At 42.4% G+C, this 22392-nt stretch overlaps 1 protein-coding gene across 1 annotated transcript in view; it reads left to right on the top strand.

The window, feature by feature from the left end:
- The first annotated feature begins 11715 nt into the window (after positions 1-11715).
- Positions 11716-22392, top strand: part of ATXN7 (ataxin 7) — an 84580-nt gene continuing 73903 nt past the window's right edge. Inside the window, 2 exon segments of the mRNA XM_065886178.1 lie at positions 11716-12028; positions 12266-12334. Of these exon segments, the coding sequence (XP_065742250.1) occupies positions 11716-12028; positions 12266-12334 (382 nt within the window).

Genomic DNA, 22392 nt, shown 5'->3' with positions numbered 1-22392 from the left:
ACAGAACCCAAACAGGAAAGACCAAAGGAGTTTCAGCCTCTGAAATTGATCAACTTACATATTTAGGCAACAAATGCAATGCCTCAGTTAAGGTTTTAGGCATCTGTTGGAAAGATGGAAACATTTTGGACAACATGAACATGCATCTGCAAAGATAACATTTTGACTGTTACCAAACAGAAACAGGAGCTTGTAGAAGGATGTAGCAGTTTTGTTAAGGTGTTTAGAAGAACAGGACTGGGCAGCTCTGAAGTCTCCACCTTCAAAATAGGCCCTTAAAATTTTCCAGCCCAAAGCTGAAAGGCCAGCAGTGCAGAGGTATCTTTCAGTGATCATCAAAGTCATCACAAAGGATGGCATTCACTGTGGAATGTCTGGAAAGTGCCAGAGAAGCAAGAAGCAGGGCTTTCCTAGATGGTGGTCGGCAACTGGCAGTGGTGGGATATGAGGGAGTGGGAGGTGAAGGTAGAGAGGAAACATTTGACAGAAATATGCCAAAGGACCTCTTTAGTCCATAACTGTTTACTGAGCTTCTGCTACATGCAGAAGGATTATCCTTGAGGAGGAAAAGAGAAGAATAGGAGGTGATTTTCACAGACTGTAATTATGACTTACCCTTTTTGAATACTGTTCCGATGAAAAGTCAAGTATAATAGGATACCAGGAAGCCAGTGACAAGGGGGGTAAAGAAGTATCGCAACTCAAGACTGCAGGGATCAGACATGTGGAGGAATGAAGTGGACCAGGTGGAACTATGAGAAGCTGTTAAATTCATGACTAATCTCAAAGGGCTTTTACCTTTTCAATGCCAGTTGATCCTAGTCCCAAAATCCATTCAACAGATATTAATGGAGTGCCTACTTATATGCTGTGCTCTTCCAGGCACTGGGAATTAATTAGTAAATCAAAGTCCCTGCCATTGTGGCACTTACCTTTTAATAAGAAGAAATAGATGTAGCAAATGTAATAAGTAAATACATTGATTTGACTTCTGTTTTAATAAAACCACTCTGGCCACTATATTGAGATAGGATATAGAGAGCAAGGGTAAAAGCAGTGAAAGCAGTTAAACTGTGGTTATTGAAATAACCCAGACCTTTCAGAATTTTAAGGGAACTGAAATCCTAACTTTAATGACTTTTCTTAATTTTTTTCAAAGTTAGCAATTTAAGAAAACAGTTTGAGTCCACTGCCATGTGGTGACAGTTTGCTACCTTGGGTATAGAAGTGATAAAGGAAGTCAGAAAAAGGTGAGGACTTTGGGCCAGGCTAAGTTGGGGAAGGTCAGAGTTGACTTGAAACTCACATGAAAGCTTGATTTTGATTAGCACATGAAGCTGAAGGAAGGGAAAAGATAATGGCATGTAACTAGTCACAGTAGCAAAAAGGTGGAAAGAACCCAAACGTCCATCACCTGATGAATGGATAAACAAACTGGCGTATCCACACAGTGAAATTTTATTCAGCCATAAAGTAGAAAAAATTACAGATATATGCTCCAACATGGGTGAACCTCGAAAACCTGGCTAACTGAAAGAAGCCAGACGCAAGAGGTCACATACTGTACGGTTTCAACATTGTGAAATATCCAAAATAGGCAAATCTGTTGAGAAAGAAAACAGATGTGGTTTCTAGGGGCTGTGGGAGGGATGGGAGACGGGGAGTGACTGCTTAACAGGTACAGGGTTTCCTTTCGGGGTGATGAAATGTTCTGGAACAAAATAGTGATGATGATCGCACCACATTGTAGTGTACTAAATGTCACTAAGTTGTATACTTTAAAATGGTGAATTCTATGTTATGTGAATTTTACCTCAATTTTTTTTTTAAAAAAGGATGGCATGTGGAAAAGTATTTGAAGGATGTGTATTTTATGTCTTGTTTAGCTGGAGTGGAGTCTTTGTAAGGGGGCGTGATGGATGATAAAACTGGAAAAAAAGGATGTTGAGTCAGATAGTGAAAGTTGTTGGCTGCCAGGCAAGCAGTTTAGACTCTCTTCTGTTAGCAGCTGTAAAACATAGCAGTGTGTACTCCCTAAGTAAGAAGGAAACTGAAGAGAGATTGGTGCTTTGGGAATCGCAGCCTCTGGGATTCAAAGCAAAGCAAGCGGCCTCTGGCTTTATCAATCTGTGCTATTGCTGCTCACCTCGTGGAATTTTATGATAACCTCATGGAAGTCGCAAACAAAATTAATTTAGAGTTTCTTCATCTTTTAAAGAATATGCTTATTATAGTTCCTGATTATAAGTGTTTGTTATTAAAAAAATTAGGTAACTATGTGAGGTGATTGATGTGTCAACTAACCTTATCGTGGTAATTGTTTTGAGATATATATATCTCCATATCTATGTATCTATCTCAAGTATCTCAAATCATCACATTGTATACCGTAAACATACGCAATCTTATGTGTCAATTATATTTCAGTAAAACTGGAAAAAAATTTAAACATTATATAAACCCTAATAAAAAGCATAACAATTACATTCCTTCCCTCCCTAGTACCCATAAGTCCAAAGCTATCTAGACTGTTGTCTGTGATAGACTTATCGTCATCATCATTATTACATTTTCACAAAAAAAGGCACATATTATGCATAGTATTTTGCATGTCACTTTTAAAAAACTTCCATCTTGGCTATCTTTCTACTTCTTTCTTTTGGATTGCTACATTATATGCTAGACTTTCATTTGTAAAAACGAGCAAAAAAATTGAAAAGCAAATGCCATTTACCTCTATTACGAAGAAAATGAGGTATCATAAAATGTAAAAGTAGCTAACACTTAATGAGCCCTAACTATTTGCCAGGCGCTCTTCTAAGCATATTAATTCACTCACTCCTTGTAACAACCTGATGAGGTAAATACTGTTTTGATCCTCCTTTTACAGAGAAGTTAACTGAGGCAGAGACAAAATGTGTCCTGTTGGGCTTCCCTTGTGGCGCAGTGGTTGGGAGTCCGCCTGCCGATGCAGGGGGCACGGGTTCGTGTCCCGGTCCGGGAGGATCCCACGTGCCGCGGAGCGGCTGGGCCCGTGAGCCATGGCGGCTGAGCCTGCGCGTCCGGAGCCTGTGCTCCACAACGGGAACAGTGAGAGGCCCATGTACCGCAAAAAAAAAAAAAAAAAAAATGTGTCCTGTTATGGTCCATGGTTAGGCAGTAGCAGAAATGGGCTCCAGGACCCACTTCAGCTCCAACTGATGGTCGTTACGAGGGAGCTTGTGGCCACTGGTGTGAGATTATAAAGATTTTTCAAGAGAAGTCAATCTGGAATTTTGTGTGAAATTTTCCAGATTTTAATGTTGGCTTTAAAAAAAAATAGCTTTATTGAGATATAACTTAAATGCCACAAATTTACCACTTTAATCATTTTTAGTGTATTGACAATGTTGTGCAGACAACACCTCTATCTAGGTCTAAAACATTTTTATCACCCCCAAAGGAAGCATCGTTTCCATTAAACAGTCACTTTCCATCCTCCCCTCTCACCAAACCCTGGAAGCCGCTGCTCTGCTTTGTTTCTGTGAATTTGCCTATTTTGGATATTTCACATAAATGAAATCATATAATATGTGGCCTCTGTGTCTGGCTTCTTTTACTTAGCTTGTATTTGAGGTTCATCCGTATTGTAGCATGTATCAGTACTTCATTCCTTTGAATGGGTGAATAATACTCTATTGTGTGGCTGGCTATACCACATTTTACTTAGCCATTCTTCAGTTGATGGACACTTGGGTTGCTTCCACCTTTTGGCTTTGTGAACAATGCCATTATGAACATTGGTATACAAGTATCTCTTTGAGTCCCTGCTTTCAGTTCTTTGAGTGTATACCTAGAAGTGGAATTGCTGGATCATATTGTAATTGTTTGTTTAACCTTTCAAAAGACTGTCAAACTGTTTTCCACAGGGGCTGCACCATTTTACATTCCCATCAACAATGTAGAAGGATTCCTATTCCTCCACATCCTTACCAACACTTGTCATTTTCTGTTTTTGTTTGTTTTTATTTCCTTACTAGCCATCCTAGTGGGTGTGGAGTGGTATCTCATTGTGGTTTTGATTTGTATTTCTCTAATGACAAATGATGTTGAGCATCTTTTCATGTGCTTGTTGGTCATTTGTATTATCTCCTTTGGAGAAATGTCTATCGAGATCCTTTGCCCATCACAAAAATTGGATTCTTCGTCTTTTGTTGTTGTTGTTGTCAGAGCTCTTTATACATTCTAGATACAAGTCCCTTATCAGATATTGGATTTGCAAAAATTTTCTCCATTCTCTCGGTTCTTTTCTCTTCCTTTGGGGTGTCCTTTGAAGCACAAAAGTTTAATGATTTTGATGAAGTCCAGTTTATCTATTTGGCCCTGTTTTGTAAGAAATACTTGGTAAGTTGGATTCCAGCCTTCTAATCATCCACTTGTGCTTGCTGCTGTGCTGCCACTTCCCCCAGAAACCATTTGGAAAAATCCTAATGTTTTGTGAAGATCCCTGTTTTCTGAAGTGGAGGCAAGAAGCTCTAGAAAGCAGCAAAGATAGATTTCCTACCAGTAGTGGTTTTGTTTTGATTCACCGTTTCGGCTCCCGAAGTTCCTTCACTTGGAGCAGTGTGGTGGAGAGGAGGATCCAGTAGAAAGTGGAGAAGATCATGGTGTCCGGGTCCTGCAGATTTTATGTCAAAAGAGAGGTTTGACTAGGTTAAAATAAAACGTCAAAACTTTGCTGTGAGTCATAGGTGGTGCCATTTAAAATCAGAGAGGCCCGGGGAGTGAAGTAATTGTGTGTTTCTGGGAAGAAAGGTTTAGGGACCCTGAAATCTGGAGAGTCATTTGGGTTCAGGTCTCACCCTTTGTATGAGAAAATATGTGTTTAGGTTGGGGGTTGAAGATAGGGAACTGTATTCATTCATAGTCATTCATTCACATGTTAGTGAAATGTAGTAAAATCTGCATGCCATCTGTCTTTACCAAGAGATGGAAGGTTTTGTTTTAGAGGTGGAAAGGGGTTGCTAGCCTTTGTGGAGCAGTCTGCCTTTGGGGAAGCAGTACAAACCCAGATGGGTTCCTGGATTGGGGTACACAAAGAATGTGGAAAAGTTAGGTGGATTGTGTTTGCTAGATCTGTGTCTTTACTTAGGACTGGAACTTTGCTGCAGAAAGGGGGAAGAAAAAGCTGTGTTGTTCCTTCCTTCTTGTACTAACACACCTATACTGTTAGTCCTAGAGTTCAGCCCTAAGGCATTTTGCTGACCAGCTTGGGGACCTGGACACTGCACATCTTATGGTTTGTGAGGAGGTGGGTTCCATGTTCCAAATGACACCCTTATGTTGGAATGCAAACTGTTAATCCTTGGGAGACTAGGCATATATCTCATTGCCACCTTGATTTCAGGGCATATACTCTTTTTTTTTTTTTTTTTTCCTTCAGGGCATATACTCTTAACCCTAGTCCAGGAAGTCCAATTTAGATTTAGATGTAGAAGTGGGGATGAGTTCCTATGAGCTTAGTGTGAAAGATCAGGAAAGATTTTGTTAAGGAAATGGAACTTGAAGGGGAATGTAACTGAACAGTAGGATTTCAGCCAAGGGGGGGACATATTACAGATGGCGTGGCCTGTATGAACAAAGGCTTGAGAGCTGGGATCTGGAGGGGGAGCATATTCAAAGCTATGAATTGGTCATTTGGGCTGGACTCTAGGGTACCTGCAAGAGGGAACACTGTAGATGCGGTGGAGCTGAGCCTGGGGCCAACTGGAGAGGGCCTGGAGTGCTAGCAGAAAAGTTTTTATTGAGTTCAGTGGTCAGTGCTGAGCCCCCAAAAGTGTTAGAGCAAGGACTGACAAACTAACGCCGTGCTTTACCCTGCAAGAATGATCTGCTAGCATATCATGGCTAGATTAGAATTGGGGCTTCTTATGTGACAGGTATGGTGCTAGTAATGATAGCTCTAGGGTAGGGTACTTTTGCACTATTAACTTCTTTAATATTCCTCGTAAAGTAGATACTCCTATTTTACATCATATTTATTTATTTATTTGGACTTTGTTGGGTCTTTGTTGCTGCACGGGCTTTCTCTAGTTGCGGCGAGCAGGGGCTACTCTTCATTGCGGTGCACGGGCTTCTCGCTGCGGTCGCTTCTCTTGTTGTGGAGTACGGGCCCTAGAGCTCGCAGGATTTAGTACTAGCAGTGCATGGGCTCTGTAGTTGTGGCTCGTGGGCTCTAGAGTGCAGGCTCAGTAGTTGTGGCGCACAGGCTTAGTTGCTCTGTGGCATGTGGGATCTTCCTGGACAAGGGCTCGAACCCGTGTCCCCTGCATTGGCAGGCGGATTCTTAACCACTGCACCACCAGGGAAGTCCCACATCATTTTATAAATGAGGAAACAGGCACAGAGAAGTCAAAATTTCCCCAGAGTTATACAGTAAATAAGTGGTAGAACTGGGATTCAGCCTGGGCATATTGGCTGTAGAACACCTGTTCTTAACTGCTGGGCCCATAAGATGGTAATACTTACCATCACTTCAGTGAGAGCTGATGGGTACAAAGGTGACATAGGGAATTATTTTTAACAGTGTGTTTAATCTTTGCATTTTAGTGCATCTGAGGCAGTGCGCTTAGAACTATGACTATACAGTCAGCCGCTTTTTATAGCTAAATGTTAGTCCATTTAGCTATTTTTTCCATTCCTTTCCTATAACTTAATCCTTTCTCTCTCTTTTTTAAAAAAACTCTTTAACCTGAAGGTTTTAAATGAAGATTTTAAATGAAATTTGTCAATCGTTCAAAATTACAGGCCGGTATTAAATTCCTAGAAACATTTGGGCCTTTATTCAGTTTAAAGTTACATGTTAATACCTTTTTATAGGTGTATTGTTAAATTTTCTCTCTTTTCAAGCGGTTTGCTATTACTGGTGAATGATTCTTTGGGAGAATTTGTATGTAGCTACACACATATGATTAAGAAAACAAACCAAAAATTCAAAGCTTTGAACTTTTGGGCAAATGACACAGTTTATAGAATGACTATGCATACAGGTTAAGCCTTTAAAAAGATAATTACCTTCATCTTTTAGTCTCCACTTTTGCAACTCTCCTTATTATTCCTAATTTCGCATTTGATTGTCAGCAATTCTAGCCACCCAGCTGATGAGTTAAATTTCTTCCACTCTTCTCTTCTCCCCCTTCTGGAATACTGATGTATTTATAACAGGCTGTAAGGTATTTCACTAGAGGGAGCACAGTTAAAGAGGGGCCTTGCCTGCCATACCCCTTATGCAGAAGAGAGCCCTGGCTCTGTCTCCAGAAGAAAGAAGGAAAGAGATAGGTGTGGTCAGAGGAGGGAGAAAGGATATGAACAAAGGCACAGCCAATTTTAGGAGGAGATAATGCAACCCAAGGCAACACATTCCTAATTTAGCGGTTCCAAGTTTCTTTTTACTCAAGTGACTGCAATCCTTTGGGGTTGATAATGGAGAATCTCCCCTGTAATTTGCACACATAAATATACTGTAGTTGCTGGTTTTCAAGTTTATTAAAATGTTGTATTGGGACTGGTGGTGCTTTCCAAATAAAAAGGCTGGCTGTGTGGGGTCTTGCATCTTAGGCAAGTTTTGGACAGTTTCAGCCATTTTACATTAAACCGAATCTAAAGATTTTGTTATTGTTGTTGCTGTTGTTTTGTTTTGTTTTGTATTTAGTGATGCCTTTGGCCTTTGAACAAAGCATTTTACAAGTGAATCTGCTGTGCAAAGAATCCTTTTTGTAAAGAGAGACCTTGTTACCCTGGCACCTACTGGGAACATCCCTAAATTTGGATGGTGAAGTAAGGCCACCTTTTAAATACATCCCTGGAAGGGATGAAATACTCAGAACTTGGCAGCGTTTCACTTCTGACGGCCTAGTTCTTAAGCCACATACAGTCTAATTGGTGGTGACAGCTTTTTCCATAAGAGCATTTTGATTAAAATTAAATTAAAAAATTTCCCCTACTTCTCATTCTTCTCACATCCTCAGTGAAATTACGATGTTGTGTTTACTCTGGTGCCTAGCAGAGTGCCTGGTATGTGGTAGGCGAGCAGGAGCGGTTTGATAAATTGAATCTGCATTACTCAAACCTTACAAAACATATCATTTATCTGTACAGACAGATGCTGAAGATCTTCAGAACTATAGGACATCATCAGAAGTACACCGGTAGGAGAACTGATTGATAGCATACAAGGAACGCTATTACATGAAAATAATTACAGTAAATGAATGTAAATTGTATTGTTCATGTTTTAAAATATTTTTTGGGTGCAAAGGAGGGGTGTTTAGGTTAAGAAGTCATCAGGTTCTTTATTATAAAACCAAGTGTTTGAGTTTCTGTCGTACTCTTGTTTATAGAGAGTGCCCTTTGTATAAGAACACTTTTTAAATGTTGCCCAGATTTGAGTATCAGACAACTGTACTTTCTCAGCTAGCAGTTTTGGCTTTTGTTGGTGACTCATTCAAACGGTTGAGAAACCCAAACCAACTATGGATATCAGAAACTGCATGTTTTGGAAGGGGTTAGGACTTTCTCATGGGTGAAGAGAATGTAGTAAAATGCATTGGCTGCAGCAGAAGAGAATTTGTAGGGAGATGGCCAGGAACTGCCTGTCATTCTTTTGGTGCTCACATCTTCTTCAACTTGGTGACACATTTCTTAGATGAGAATAGATCTGAATTGCTCCGTGTGATATAAGATACTTGTTTATAGTGTTCGTTTTGTGTTATTTTGTACTTTCCATGGATCTTTTTATGCAATCCTCAGAAACCTGGCTTTATCTCTGTTTTACAGATTAGGAAACTGAGGTCCAAGTAAATTAGGTAACTTGCTTACGTTACACAGTTTGTAAGTGAAAGACCCAGTATATGAACCCAGAAAAAATTCACAGGGACTGGCTCCAGAGCCCTCCCTCATTTTCGTTATCTGTAAATAGTAATACAACTCCTACCCTACACAATTGAGAATATTAATAGAGATAATGCAAAAAGGTACCTACGGCAATGCTTGGCACCTAGTAGGTGCCCAATAATTGATAGCTGCTATTAGTAACAATTTCTCTTAGTAACTATCATAATACTAAGAGGATATTTAGTATTTTTTATTCTAAGGCCTGTCGTGTTTTCTTTATTAAACCAATCAAAAAATGGGGGGGGGGGAAAGTATGAAACAAGAATAAGGACAGAAGTTGAAGTATTATAAATTGCCATATTGACCCCCATTGGCTTGAAGTCGTATTAGTGAATCTTGAAGTATTTTCACATGTAAAAAGGGGGAAATCAAGCAGTGTCTTGAGGAAGTAGGACTGTACTTCATGTTTGCCATTCTTCCCCTTATTTTCATTCTCACCCTCTACTCTCAGGGATCAGAGAAGGGCTGTACTCAATAGGCAAGCTGTCTTTTTTACCTATATAGCTGGGTGGCCCTAAGCTTTTCTTTTTAATGGCAGCTCCAAATGCCATAAAATTCAAATTTTTGTTTCCCTTAAATGTAGAATTAGAAAATTCAAAACAATTCATAAATTGTGCACTTTAATCTCAGAAAACTAAAGTTAGGTGTTTTTATGTATTCTGTAATTCTACAGATTTTTCAGTGATCTGGATGAAAAATTGAAGGTCTGCATTGGTGACATCCAAGATTGAGGGCCTTGGTTAAGAGTTAGGAACCTTATTACTAAGGGAATTATGTTTTACCTATGCATTTTTTTTCTCATTGATGCTCTTATGTAGGAAGTTAAAGCTTTAGAAATACGGATTTTAATCCTACCAATCATTTCTACCATTTTTGTTTATTCTGTTTTTTCTGCTTCTTAGATAAGGACAGGAAGCATCCATAGTTTTGGGGAACTTTTGTTTGCATGCAATCCAGGAAAAAATGTACGCACTTATTTCTAAACATTTAAAAAATAAATTCATATATATGTGTGTATATATATTTTATTTTTAATTTTTTTCACTAAAGCCTTTAAATTTTGAACAAGCATTTTCTACAGGAGCCCTGCATTGAGTTTAGGTTGCAAAAACATTTCCTTATTTTTACTCTTCTTTTTAAACATTTTTATGTTTCTGAGAGTTGGACTTTGTTTCTTTAGCAGAGAAGTTGGCCACCTCTATGACGCCAGATGTTCTAGATAAAAAACCTGAATAAGCCCGCTTTTTCCCCACCTAAAGAAAGCACCTCTAGGCAAGCAGCTATGACACACGTGCCTCAGGAGTGCTGATATTACTGCTATATGAAACATGATGATTAAAATCATTGTTTCATGTCTCAGGCTGCAGATTTTCACATCAGTCTGAAGGAAGAGTAATGATAAGAACACTTAATCGAAAGTGCTTGATGTGGTCTGCTACTGTTTCAAATATTTCAGGTGCTTTAGTTCATTAAGTAGCCCTTCATTTTATCATCTTTACCCATCACTTGAGCAAAAGCTTTGCGCGCAGTCTGTGTATTGGGGAGGGGTGCTAAGTTGTGTGGGCCAATGCTTAATTTAGTGAACAATATCTAACAGAAAACAGTATTTTCTAGGAATGCTGTACCTACACCTAAACCTTAGGTTCCCTCCCTGCCCAGGCAAAGACAATCATAAAGAGGGAGACCAACGGCTTGAATTAAAACTAAACTAGATTTGGCGGGGGGGTGCGGGGCGAATGAATCACTTCCAGGAGCATTGGAAAGAGAAATAAAGAAATTTGGGGTAGTGTCTCCAAAACAGGTAAATGGATTCGCCTCGGTCTCTCTCTCCTCCACTCCATTTTACACTGATTTCATGGTCTCCTCTTTGCTGGACGAGCTCAAATACCCCGGGAGCACGCTGTGACCTCCCGTGGTGGGCTTAGGGCCGACACCTGGGACTGCACCTGGGCCGCATTTCCTCGCCTGCCAGTGGTTTCCTCCACGCCAGGCTTCCGCTCGGCGGCGTTTTCCCATTCATGCTTTTGACAGCCGTGCGGCCGCCCGCGAGCGGAGATCCAAGTGCTCGCTGAACCGGCCCCTGCGCCCCAGGTCGGACCCCGGGCGGGAAGGCCCTACGGCGACGCCGCCCGCTGGTGCTCCGGGGCCAGCCGGCCGGCTTCTCCATAGGTGGCTGCGTTTCCGACTTCGCCCTGGCTCCTCTCCGGGGGCTTGACGCGCAAACTTCGCCGGAGCGAGCTGAGAGGGTGGGACCGGCGAGGGGGAGGAGGCGGCGGGAGGCGCCTCCGCTTAAGGGAGCCGGCCGGGCGCCGCCGCTCGCACGGACGCGCGGACGGAAGGGAGGAGCGGGGCCGCCGGGCCCGGCCCGGGGATGCGAGCGGCCTCAGGGTGGGCAGCCTGAGGGCCGGGGGTGCGTCTTGGGCCTCCCCGCCGCGGCGGGGCGCGGGGCTGGGGCGGAGGCAGCTCGGGGCGCCGGCCTCCGCGCCGGAGGCAGACTGGGGGGATCCTGCGCCGCGGTGGCGGGTAGCCGGCGCTTGTCCCCTCCCCCGAGGGGCGCCGGAGTCGAAAGCGAAAGCGAGCCCGCGCAGCGGACTTTGCGCCTGGGGCGGGGGGTGGCCCGGGAGGAGACGAGCTGGGGGGCTGGGCGGCTGGGGGCGCTGTCAGCGCGCCCCACCCGGCTCGCGGGCCGCGCACGCCGCCGGAACTCCCCGGCGCCTCCTTAAAAGCGGCCCCCGCGCGACTCTTTTCCCCCCTTTTTTTTGTTACATTGTAGGAGCGGAAAGAATGTCGGAGCGGGCCGCAGATGACGTCAGGGGGGAGCCGCGCCGAGCGGCGGCGGCGGCGGGCGGAGCAGCGGCCGCGGCTGCCCGGCAGCAGCAGCAGCAGCAGCAACAGCAGACTCCGCAGCCCCAGCGGCAGCCGCCGCCGCCGCCGCGGCGCCTACGGCCGGAGGACGGCGGCCCCGGGGCCGCCTCCACCTCGGCCGCCACCGCAATGGCGACCGTCGGGGAGCGCCGGCCCCTGCCCAGTCCCGAAGCGATGCTGGGACAGTCGTGGAATCTGTGGGTCGAGGCTTCCAAACTTCCTGGGAAAGACGGTGAGTGTCCACGCCTTCCTCTTCCCCCCCCGCTCCGCCCCCCCACCCCGCTCCCCCGTCGTCTGACCCTTCTCCCCTCCCCCGTCCCGTGACCGCCCCCCTCGGGGGTCAGAGATGCTATCGCTCGGTTGGGGAACGCGGAGGTGCCCGCACCTACTCCGTGCGTGCGTGAGCGTGCGTCACACTCCCGGCCACTGACCTGCCTCTCTCCTCCTCCTGTGTGTGTGTATCTCCTAGGGACGGAATTGGACGAAAGTTTCAAGGAGTTTGGGAAAAACCGCGAAGTCATGGGGCTCTGTCGCGAAGGTGAGTCCAGCCCCCCGAAGGAGTTTGTGCAAGGCTAGGGGAAGTACCCCGGCCGGCTAACCAGGGAGGGAGCTCGAGCCCACCTGACCCGCTCCGCCCCCGCACGCGAGGATGCTGTCTGAGGAAGAAGGGGGAGGACTGCGCGTTTGGAAAATCCCGTTTCCGGGGGCTTCCTGTAACAGGGAGCGTCAGGAACCCTTCAGTGCAGGCCTGGCTGGGTGCAGTTTGAGCGGCGCTCGGTGTTGAGCGCTGGGGAGCAGCAGTGATTTTAACCCAGATCCCTTCGGGTCTGACCCCCTTATGGAGAAACAAGAGGAGTGGAGGAATTCTCAGCTTCCGAAAGCTTTTCCACGAATGTTTTAGGGGGCTCTGAAAAGGAAACCTTGCCACCTGAAATATATTGCCGGCAATCAAAATGAATTTTGAACTTTAAAAAAGGTGACACTTTACCTGTGCAGCCTATTTCTATGGGATTCAAGTTAGAGTTTTATCAAAAGGATCATCACAACTGAGGAGCTCTTGGTCGGGTTTTTTTTTTTCTTTTACTTTTTTTTTTTTTTTTTGAGCTGCCAAAATCAGCGAGGCAGTGGGGGTGAAGAATTTTATATGGTGAAACAAGCCTTTAGTGCTCTTAGCTAGTGAAACCAGAGTCTAGTTATTGGTCAGTTTTTAATAAAACTGGTAGAGGGGTATTCTAGGGAAATAACTGTAGTTAAAAGTGTGCCTCCAAATGAAAGGTCAGGTATCTAGGAACTGTCACACCTTTACTTCAGATTTTCTTTTTCTGTGAATAGTCACCTTTGCTGGCTAATGCCTCTGCTAGGCCCTGGCACACGGTGGTCAGAAAGGACTTCTGAAGCCCAGTCAATTTTAGGTTCAGTTCAAGCGATTCCTTCAGTAGCAGTATGGACAAGGACTTGAGTGAGTTTTGGTATCCAAAATAGTGAGTTTATATTCCCAGTGCAATTTTAATTCTCAGCGTGACCATGTATTTTGGTATAGTTATTGTCAGGGGCCCAAGAATAGGTACAACTTTGGCAAGTGGAATATTTTAAGGTCCAGAGTTGGTGCATTGTTATTCTGTCTCCGCAGTTACTTCTTGTTTTTAGTGCCTGTGTTGCCTCCACGTTCACTGTTTTGGTTTCTTTGAACTGGCCATTTGTTGGCCTCTTGGCACTAGGAGGAAGAGTAATATCAGTGACAGCTCTCTGAGAGCTTCCAATTGGAACAGATTAGAGAGCAAATTAGTTGATTTCTGAGAATGAGAATTGCTGTTTGAGACTGAAGGAAAGAGAGGGAAAGCACAGGACTTGCTGGCAATGTTGCAATAGGAAAAATCAGTTGTTAGTCCGGTTTTAGTGTTGAATTGGCAGCCCGCCTGGGCTTAAAAAAATTAAAATCACTAGGTGGTAACTCATAGGAAGCAGTTGGAGTAGAGCTTTAGAGGACCTGACCCGCTCCTGTTCTTAGTTTCTTTCTCTGGGTGTGGATGCATTTCCCATAAAGGGTTTCTAAATCTGTGTGAATACAGGATACTAATTATTGGTAATTCCCCTATAGAGGATGAGTAAGTGTATTAGCGTTTCACTGGGCAACTTGGTCTGGATTGAGACCCAACCAAATTTAGTTGCCTGGACACACTTTTTGCTGTATTTATTATTTTCAGTTGGGACATAGTCATGAGTGGATTTTACCAAGAAGATCTAGGACCTCTTAATTACTTTATTCAGGCACAAAGGGATCATAGATTATTTGGTTGTGTGTGCTTCTGACCTATCAAATTATCTGTGACTGTTAGAGGTGCCATTTTTGTGTAAGCTGCTCTAACCGTTCAGAGGATGCTGAAGCAGCCAGGATGGCTGAAACTCTGCCTGCCTGTTTTGAGTAGAGACTGAAGTTTTTAACTCAGTCAGTTCTTGATTCATTTGTGACTTTGTGGATTTTCTGGGACAGTTTAAAAATCCAAGCATAAGGATGTTCAGCACCTAACACAGTGGGCCTTTGTTTTTGTAACAAATAGTTCATGTCAGGCTGTTTAAGAAATGAAGATACATTTTTAAATTATCAAATTATTAGAGAGTTATCCTTTGTCTTTGGTTGAGATTATCTACTACCAAGAAAACGTGTTTTGGAATTAAATTTATACTAATTCCTCTTGTCAACAAAGTTAAATTTGAAAGAAATATATAGATAAATTGATAAAAATTGATAAAATTGAAGCACTCAGTCAGAAACTCCTCATCTTGGAGGATATTGAGGAATATTGGCCAGACGTTTCGAATTCTCCAGTTCACAGTTGGTGCATCTAAGAGTTGGAAACCTGGGTGTAAGATTAAGTTGCTTAATGTTGCATTTCACCTTTCAGAATCTAGCTTTCCCCTTTGGAAGAGGAGATGATAACACCTACTTCCCTTGGTTGTTATAAGGGTTGACATTAAATTAGATTTTGGAAAATGACTTTACACATACTAATTCCTTTCAACCCTTTTAAATGCTGGTAATCTTAGACCTGATCTCCTAATTTGGTATTTGTCAACGTCAGAGGTTTTTAACCTGGGGCTTGAATGGGCTTCAGGGGGTCATAGTTCCCCTGAAATTGTATGCAAAATAGTATGTATGTCCACTTTCAGGGCAAGTGTTCCCAGCTTCTCTTGGATTCTCAAGGATTCTTCACATATCTCTACCCCCAAAATTCAAAACTGCTAAGCTAGGATCTCTCCCCTTTTTTCTTTTTGCTCCTGTAGCTTATTTTGGCCAGTTTCCTCATGTGAGACTGCCCAAGGGTTAATGCTGTGGGAGAGGTCGGAACTATAGATTTAGATGGAAGTGAGATTATTAGTGGTTTAGCTAATATGTCATCCCCCTGTTTTCCTATTAGCTCAAGTAGGTAAATGTTAAGATAAAATTTAAGCTATCTTTCAGAGGGCAGCCGATTTTTTATCTGCATCCTCACATTTTTATTGCCTTGATTGTTTTATTCTGTAATTTGTAATATTATTTGATGGCACATTTGGTTTTAGTGGAAAAAGATTGATAATACATTTTTAACTTTTTCAAAGACTAAACTCAGAAGAAAATTACCTTTATTTAAAGGTGATTTTTGAAATTGTAGATTTAACAAAGTAATGTTTAGATGAAATTAATTGGTATGAGTAACTGACTAAGGTTTCCATATTAGTACCTGAAAATGTAGGGAGCCTTAAAAAATAAAAACGTTAAATGCCTTAACTTCACAGCAAGTTGAAACAAAATGTAAAGTGTTACTGTGGGAGTCAGCAGTGGAAATACGACGTTTTCTTTGGGAAGTCATTCCTAACTTCTCTTGCGCCCACTTCTTATACAACTTCAGCGAACCCAGTACTTTTCCTTCCTCCAAACACTCTCACCATTTGAAAGTGTGTGTTATGTGATGGCTCTTTTATTAGAGTGCAAGCTCCCAGAGGACAGGCTTCTTATTGACCAAGATATATTGAGCTCCTGCACATTGTTTGTGTTCAGTGAATATTTGCCCCCAAAATGAATGAACTGGGCTACTAGGAAGACTGAAGAGTTCAAATGACCAATTTTCCATTGTGTTGTGACTCAAAAAAAAGGTACCTGTTCTGTGGCGAGATGCACTTTCTGGCCCCAGGGGAGGCCAGGGACTGTCTTTCAGCATTTCCTGTGTCTCTGTCCTGAGTTTAGCACTCCATTTACACTTTCCAGAAAGAGTGCAGACAGGACACCACCTCTCTTATCTCTGATACTTAGGCAAGGGAGTAGGATGGCAACCTAGAGGATATCCACACTTGATGACAGTTGACCTCCCTGTCAAAATAACAGGGACATAGTTGAGCCTAGGGCAAGATGGAAGAGAGGTTGGTTGGCATCTACAGGCAGCTGGTTAAAAAAAAAAAAAGACAGACTAGGAAGATGGGTAGCCTCAGTCAACACGGACTGAGTCAACATAACAATACCACCTTTTTCTTTCCTAGGGAAAAAAAAATGTTCATAGTGAGTTAACTGAAAACAAATTAGGTATTGGTGCCAAAGACTATTAAAGTAACTATGTTATAGACATAAAACTTTCTCTCTGAAGTAGAGAGCTCTTCTGTTTTTCTCTAGGGTTTCCCTTATGTTTTTCCCCCCAACTTTTCCTTTGGACAATTTGAAATGTACAAAATTAGAGACAGGATTTTAATGAGCCTCCTTATATCTTTCCTACAGCTTAAACAGCTAATGAGTCCCTGCCCAATCTTGTTTCATCTCTGCTGAACTCCCCACGTCCCAGACATCATTTTTCTTTTGGTTTTCTTTTTTATGCTTGCATGGACTTAAGCTTGTCTCCTGCAAAATGAAGCCTTCCTGTACTCTGCGCCTTCTTTTGAGGCAAGCCCGGCTGCCATTTATGATCCCGTCCATGAGTGTGTAAGGGTTCTGCAGGTGGCAGGGCTTGCAGTCGGCCGACATCTCGAGTAGAGACTGAAACTAAGCCTCAGACAGGAGTCAGTGCGATCCAAGTTGACTGCATGAGAATCGCATTAGCATACATTTAAGGAGAGCATTCGGATGATTTGGTTGCAGATCACCCACACTTGACACTCCCTGGATGAGTGCTAGGGCTGCAGTAGTCAGTGTCCTTGCTGACAGTTCCTGTTTGTAACTTTCTACCTGTAAAGTCGGCACTAACCCAAGGAGTGAGAGCCCCGGTAGACCTAGAGAGACACTCGTAAGGAACGATTCTTTCCCCTGAGTGTGGCTCCTTAGCTCTTTTACCACAAGCTGCACTCTAGCTGAGAATGCTTTTTACATTGTTGAATGGTTGAAATAAAAACTTTTGAAAGAAGACGATTAGTTCATGACCTGTGGGAAAATATGTAAAATTCAGCTGTCAGAGTCCATGAGTAAAGCTTCATTGGAACGTAGCCACAGCCCTTCATCTACTGACTATCTGTGGCTGCTTTCTCCATGCAGTGAACCGTGGAGCTGAGTTAGGTGCGACTGAGACCATACATCCCACCAAGGCCTAAATTCACCATCTGACTCTACAGAAAAAGTTTGCTATCCCTGTTTTAATGGGTTTCTTGGTTAATGAAGGGCCATTCTTTTTGCAGAATGTGATTCTACTACTCAAACTTTCTGTTTTGAGGGGGAGAATCTTCAAAATAGTAAAAACCACTATTAAACCCAAAGTTAATTCAACATTGAAGAAATAATGTTGAGCTAGAAGGAGATACATGTGAGAGTATAAGGTTTTGTGTAAGAAGGTTCCTATTTTTGTCAATTTTTTCATTCCCTGCCACTTTTCTAGGGCATATACCTGTTTCTGGGCAATGCAAATATAGAACATCAACAGACCTGTTACTGTCCCAGCTTCCCAGAGCCTTTGACTGTGAGGATGGGGCTTGGCTTCTCTTAAGCTCCTGTATAGTATGTAAATCCTCAGGAGAAGGAATCTAGAACTTTCATGGCATTTTCTTCAAAAGGGTACCTGACACAGATTCTTGAGAATTTCTGCCCTTGAGTTGGATTAGAGAAGCTGAAGCCCTGTTGGAGGCCTTGGAACTTGACTTACAAGGCAGATTCACCAGGAAACACATCTACATTTTGATTTATAAAGAGGGCATACTGAATCTTTTGATCTCTCATCTTTGATTTTGTGCTTGCTGGGAAGTGTAACACCTGGCACAGTCCATGCTGAATTCTTCAACCCACAAGGCTTCTCAGTAAAGGAAACCATGCACGTTTCCTGTAGTAGCAAGGGGCTTCCAAGCTGAATGTACTCCATTTACAGTTTTGATTGGTTCTTACGAACTCTTATCTCAGGAGGGAAGCATGGGGAATTTATGCCTCGTTATTGAGTGTGACCTACATGTTATGCGGTCTGATTTTTCCCTTATAACAACATCCTGCTTCCTCCTGGCCACATCTCACGATATTCCTACATGTTTGTGGACAGCTCGAGTTCAGTGAGAACTTTTACTCTGTGTCAGCATAGGTTTTACCTTATGTATTCTTCACAGCTGTCGTATGATCTAGGTATTACCATTATCCCCATTTTACAGATGAGGAAACAGAGGCCCAGAGAAGTGAGATTACCTCACCAAGAACACAAAGCATGTAAGAGACCCTGGAACCCATATCTGCCTAACTCCACAGCTCACATGCTTTACCCTCTGCTGTGCTGAGCTCATTCCAGAATGTGCACCTGCTTTGCATGAGCCGGAACAGGTTGCTGTGACCTTTGTTTTCCTTCTCTTTGGCTAGAAATACTGACTTTAAAAAAAAAAAAAAAAAAATTTTTTTTTTTTTTTTTTTAAAGTAAAGAGATGAAGAACCCTTTCTTTGGTGTGCTTTACAGCAGTCTATATGCTGTATTTAGCAGTTCTTTCATAAAATCTCTTTTTTTGAGGAGGAGGGGAAGTATGCACAATTTGCATTAGAAGTAATTGGCTTTTAAAAAATGATTTAAATGAAAGCTAAAGTTGCAGCAGATAGCAAACACAATCATCTGGGATTTGTACCATTAAAAAAAAATGCTTTAAAAAAAAGAAGTGAAATTCTACTGTTTAAATAGCATTTCAGTGCAAGATTGCTTTTAATCACATTGATATTCAAAGTTTATGGCAGTATTTTTAATAAATGTGCTCCTGATTATTAAAGTATTTTTTCATTGAAGTTCTAAGAAGAAAAAGAAGCCTGTTAGTAGACTTAACAGTTGGAGTTACTGTACTTTTGAGAGGAAGGCAGAAGATTACATTTATATTCATCTTGTACAGCAGGGATTATTATAAATGAGCAGAAGAAGAAGAATGATTTTTGCATTTCAGGCATTTATAACATAAAACTGGATGAAGTATTCTTGTTCCTCTTTGTGATAAAGACCCTGCTAACATCAAATACTTTTTCTCTTATATGTAAGCTTATGGCAAGGAGAAAGTAATAGTTCATTATCAATTAGACTCATAATCTTAAAAACAGAAAATATTCCCATCCCAGGTTATACAGATGTTTTCCACAATCCTGAACTCCAGTGAGGCAGTTTAAAAAAAAAACAAAAACAAAGATTGCATTTAACCAGTGGTCCCAGGCTTTTATATTTCAAACCAGAAAGTTTCTGAAATAAATTGGGGAGCAAACAAAGGGTTGGTAGCGTTTTATAATGTATATAATTAGACATTATAACATATAATTCTTATCATCATAAAAGTGTGAGGGCCATTGTTTTAGAATCAAGAACAATCCTTTAAATTTGAAGAAAGTTTAAGTTTGGGAAGGACTCTTTGCATTGTCCTCATTTTTCACATTTCCTTGTGGACTTTTTGGAGCTCAGTGTGTATTTTGGTGTTTGATAATCACTGCTTTAAATCAGCTTCCCTAAGTGTCTGTTTCGTAACCCTAGTAGGTGTTATGCAGAAAACAGGGTTCCATTTTGTAAGTTTGCAAAAGATAACTTTAAATACAGGCTATACTGAGAACTCCAGTTCTGGAATTAAACAAACCTGGGTTCAGATCTCAGCTCCAGTAGGTGAGTAACTTGAGAAAGATTTACATAGCTTTGCCAAGCCTCAGTTGACTTACCTGTGCAATGGGAATCGTAGTACAGTAGTACCTCATAGTGACTGGGAGGATGAATGGTATAAAACGGTTTCAGCCTTTTGTTTAATGTCTGGCAGAGCAACTGTTCGAAAAACGTTACTTGCTAATTTTATTATTTTTGCCAATCATGAAAATGCAGTGACACGAGCATGCCTCTAATCAAGTGGTTTGCCAGGACTCTCGGGAGCAGCAGGAAGTGAAATGCTAGTTTTCCTTTTGCAGGCAATTTGTAGGCAGTGAGAGGACACCTCAGTGTGCTCAGGATATCAGAGCATAGCAAACGAACCCAAGCTCCCAGCTTTCACAGACTCTAGTGAAAATGAGAAGGGGGGTGGTTGACATTGCTTGTTTCCTCCTTTAGTCAGTCTCTTGACTTGCAGAGGGAAGCCCAGTGTGGGGATTGACTTTCCGCTGCTTGTACAGAGTTGCACTTGCTCCTCTCCTGTAAGCCTGTAGTTTGTGTTTCTTAGAATGTTTTACAAAGCTCTTTTTCTGGGCAAGAAAGGTAAATTGCAGCCACCAGAAAAAAGTCATCCTCACTAAGTTGGGAATGGGTCAGAAATAACCGAGGCTACTATTTTATGACTTTATGTATGTGTGGTGGTAGTCACGGGGTTTTCTGCCTGATGAGGGAATTTTAAAAATTGCCTTTTAATTCTAGGAAATTTCCGTTTAAATTAGAAGCAGTTCTCCATTTAACTGACCTTGTTCTCTTTGGAAACTATATAGACACATACGTTTCAATGGAAAAAAATTGTTATTGAACTTAATACATATTCATTGGAAAGATTCTGCTAATAATTTCACTAATTTTTTCCCTACTAATGGTAGTATGTAGCCATCATTCTCTGTAATCCCACTCTAGGCCAGTTTCGAGTCTTCAGTTACAGGATTTGGACTTAGGGTAATTCATACCTGATCAGGGACACCCATGTAACTGCCTTGGGCACTTACTGTATATTTGCAGCCTGGTCATTTCACTTTTGTCAAGGTCCAGACTCTGTCCTTCAGCAGGCCTCAGGATATTTTGTCCAGCCATGATTCCTGCCTTGAGAATCCTCTGGCTGTTTTGCCTTTGTTCGTTTGCTTTTATCCCACAGACATTTGACAGGCACATTCTCTGTGCCTCTTGTGGGGTTAGAGTCCAAGGGTATAACTGCAAACAAGAAGGCACAGTCCTGTCCGGCAGTTGGTTAGCAAGTGTTGATGGAGTTACCCACTAAGTGCCAGGTTCTCTTGTGGGTGTTGGGATAGAGTGACACAAGTTAGAAAGAGCCCCTGCCTTTTAGTGAAGCGAGACACAATAAATACACAAACATTTTTGAAGGACATTGCATGCTGTAAAGTCAGTTAAGTAGGCTAATGAGTTGGCGGTGGAGGCGGGGGGGGGGGGGTTCAAGCTAACATGATCAGGGACGGCTTATCTGAGCTTTAACATTTGAACTGAGATGGGAATGGTGAGAAGGAAGTGGCCACTGGATCATGTGGAAGAAGGCGAAAGAGTGTTCCAGGCAGAAGGAAAAAGCAAGTATGCGGCCTCTGAGGTGGGCTTGGAGCAGAGTAGAGGGAGATGAGGCTAACAAAGATCAGATAACAGAGGCCAAGGTCAGGAATTTGGGTTTATCCGGAAGTGTATTGAGAGCCTACTGGGGGGTAGTAGCTTCAGCAGGGAGTGGCCTGATCGCATTTGTGATGTGTAAAGACCACTGGCTGTTGGATGGTGGATGGATTGGAGAGAGGGTATAGGGACGAGTCAACTAGGTGAGAGGTGATAGTGGCTAGAGCCCGCTGATGGCGCTGGCAAGGCAGAAAGGCTGTCCTCTTAAGGATGTATTTTGGAGGTGGAGTTGGTTTTTTTGGAGTGTAGTTGCTTTACATTGTTGTGTCAGTTTCTGCTGTACAGCAAAATGAATCAGCCATACGTATATATGTCCCCTCTTTTTTGCATTTCCTTCCTATTTAGGTCACCACAGAGCACTAACTGGAGTTCTCTGTGCTCTACAGTAGGTTCTTATTAGTTACCTATTTTATACATAGTAGTGTATATATGTCAATCCCAGTCTCCCAATTCATCCCACCCCCCTCCCTTTTCCCCTTGGTATCCATACGTTTGTTCTCTATGTCTGTGTGTCTGTTTCTGCTTTGCAAATAAGATCATCTGTACCATTTTTCTAGATTCCACACATATGCGTTAATACACGATATTTGTTTTCCTCTTTCTGACTTACCTTGCTCCGTATGACAGACTCTAGGTCCATCTCTCTGCAAATGACCCAGTTTCGTTCCTTTTTATGGCTAATATTATTCCATAGTCTATATGTACCACATCTTCTTCATCCATTCATGTGTTGATGGACGTTTAGGTTGCTTCCATGTCTTGGCTATTGTAAATAGTGCTGCAGTGAACATTGGGGTGCATGTATCTCTTGGAATTATGGTTTTCTCCGGGTATATGCGTAGGAGTGGGATTGCTGGGTCAT

The sequence above is a fragment of the Phocoena phocoena genome, chromosome 10 (assembly GCF_963924675.1).
Source record: "Phocoena phocoena chromosome 10, mPhoPho1.1, whole genome shotgun sequence".
In the NCBI taxonomy this organism is placed as follows: domain Eukaryota; kingdom Metazoa; phylum Chordata; class Mammalia; order Artiodactyla; family Phocoenidae; genus Phocoena; species Phocoena phocoena.
This window is presented reverse-complemented; position numbering and strand designations above follow the sequence as displayed.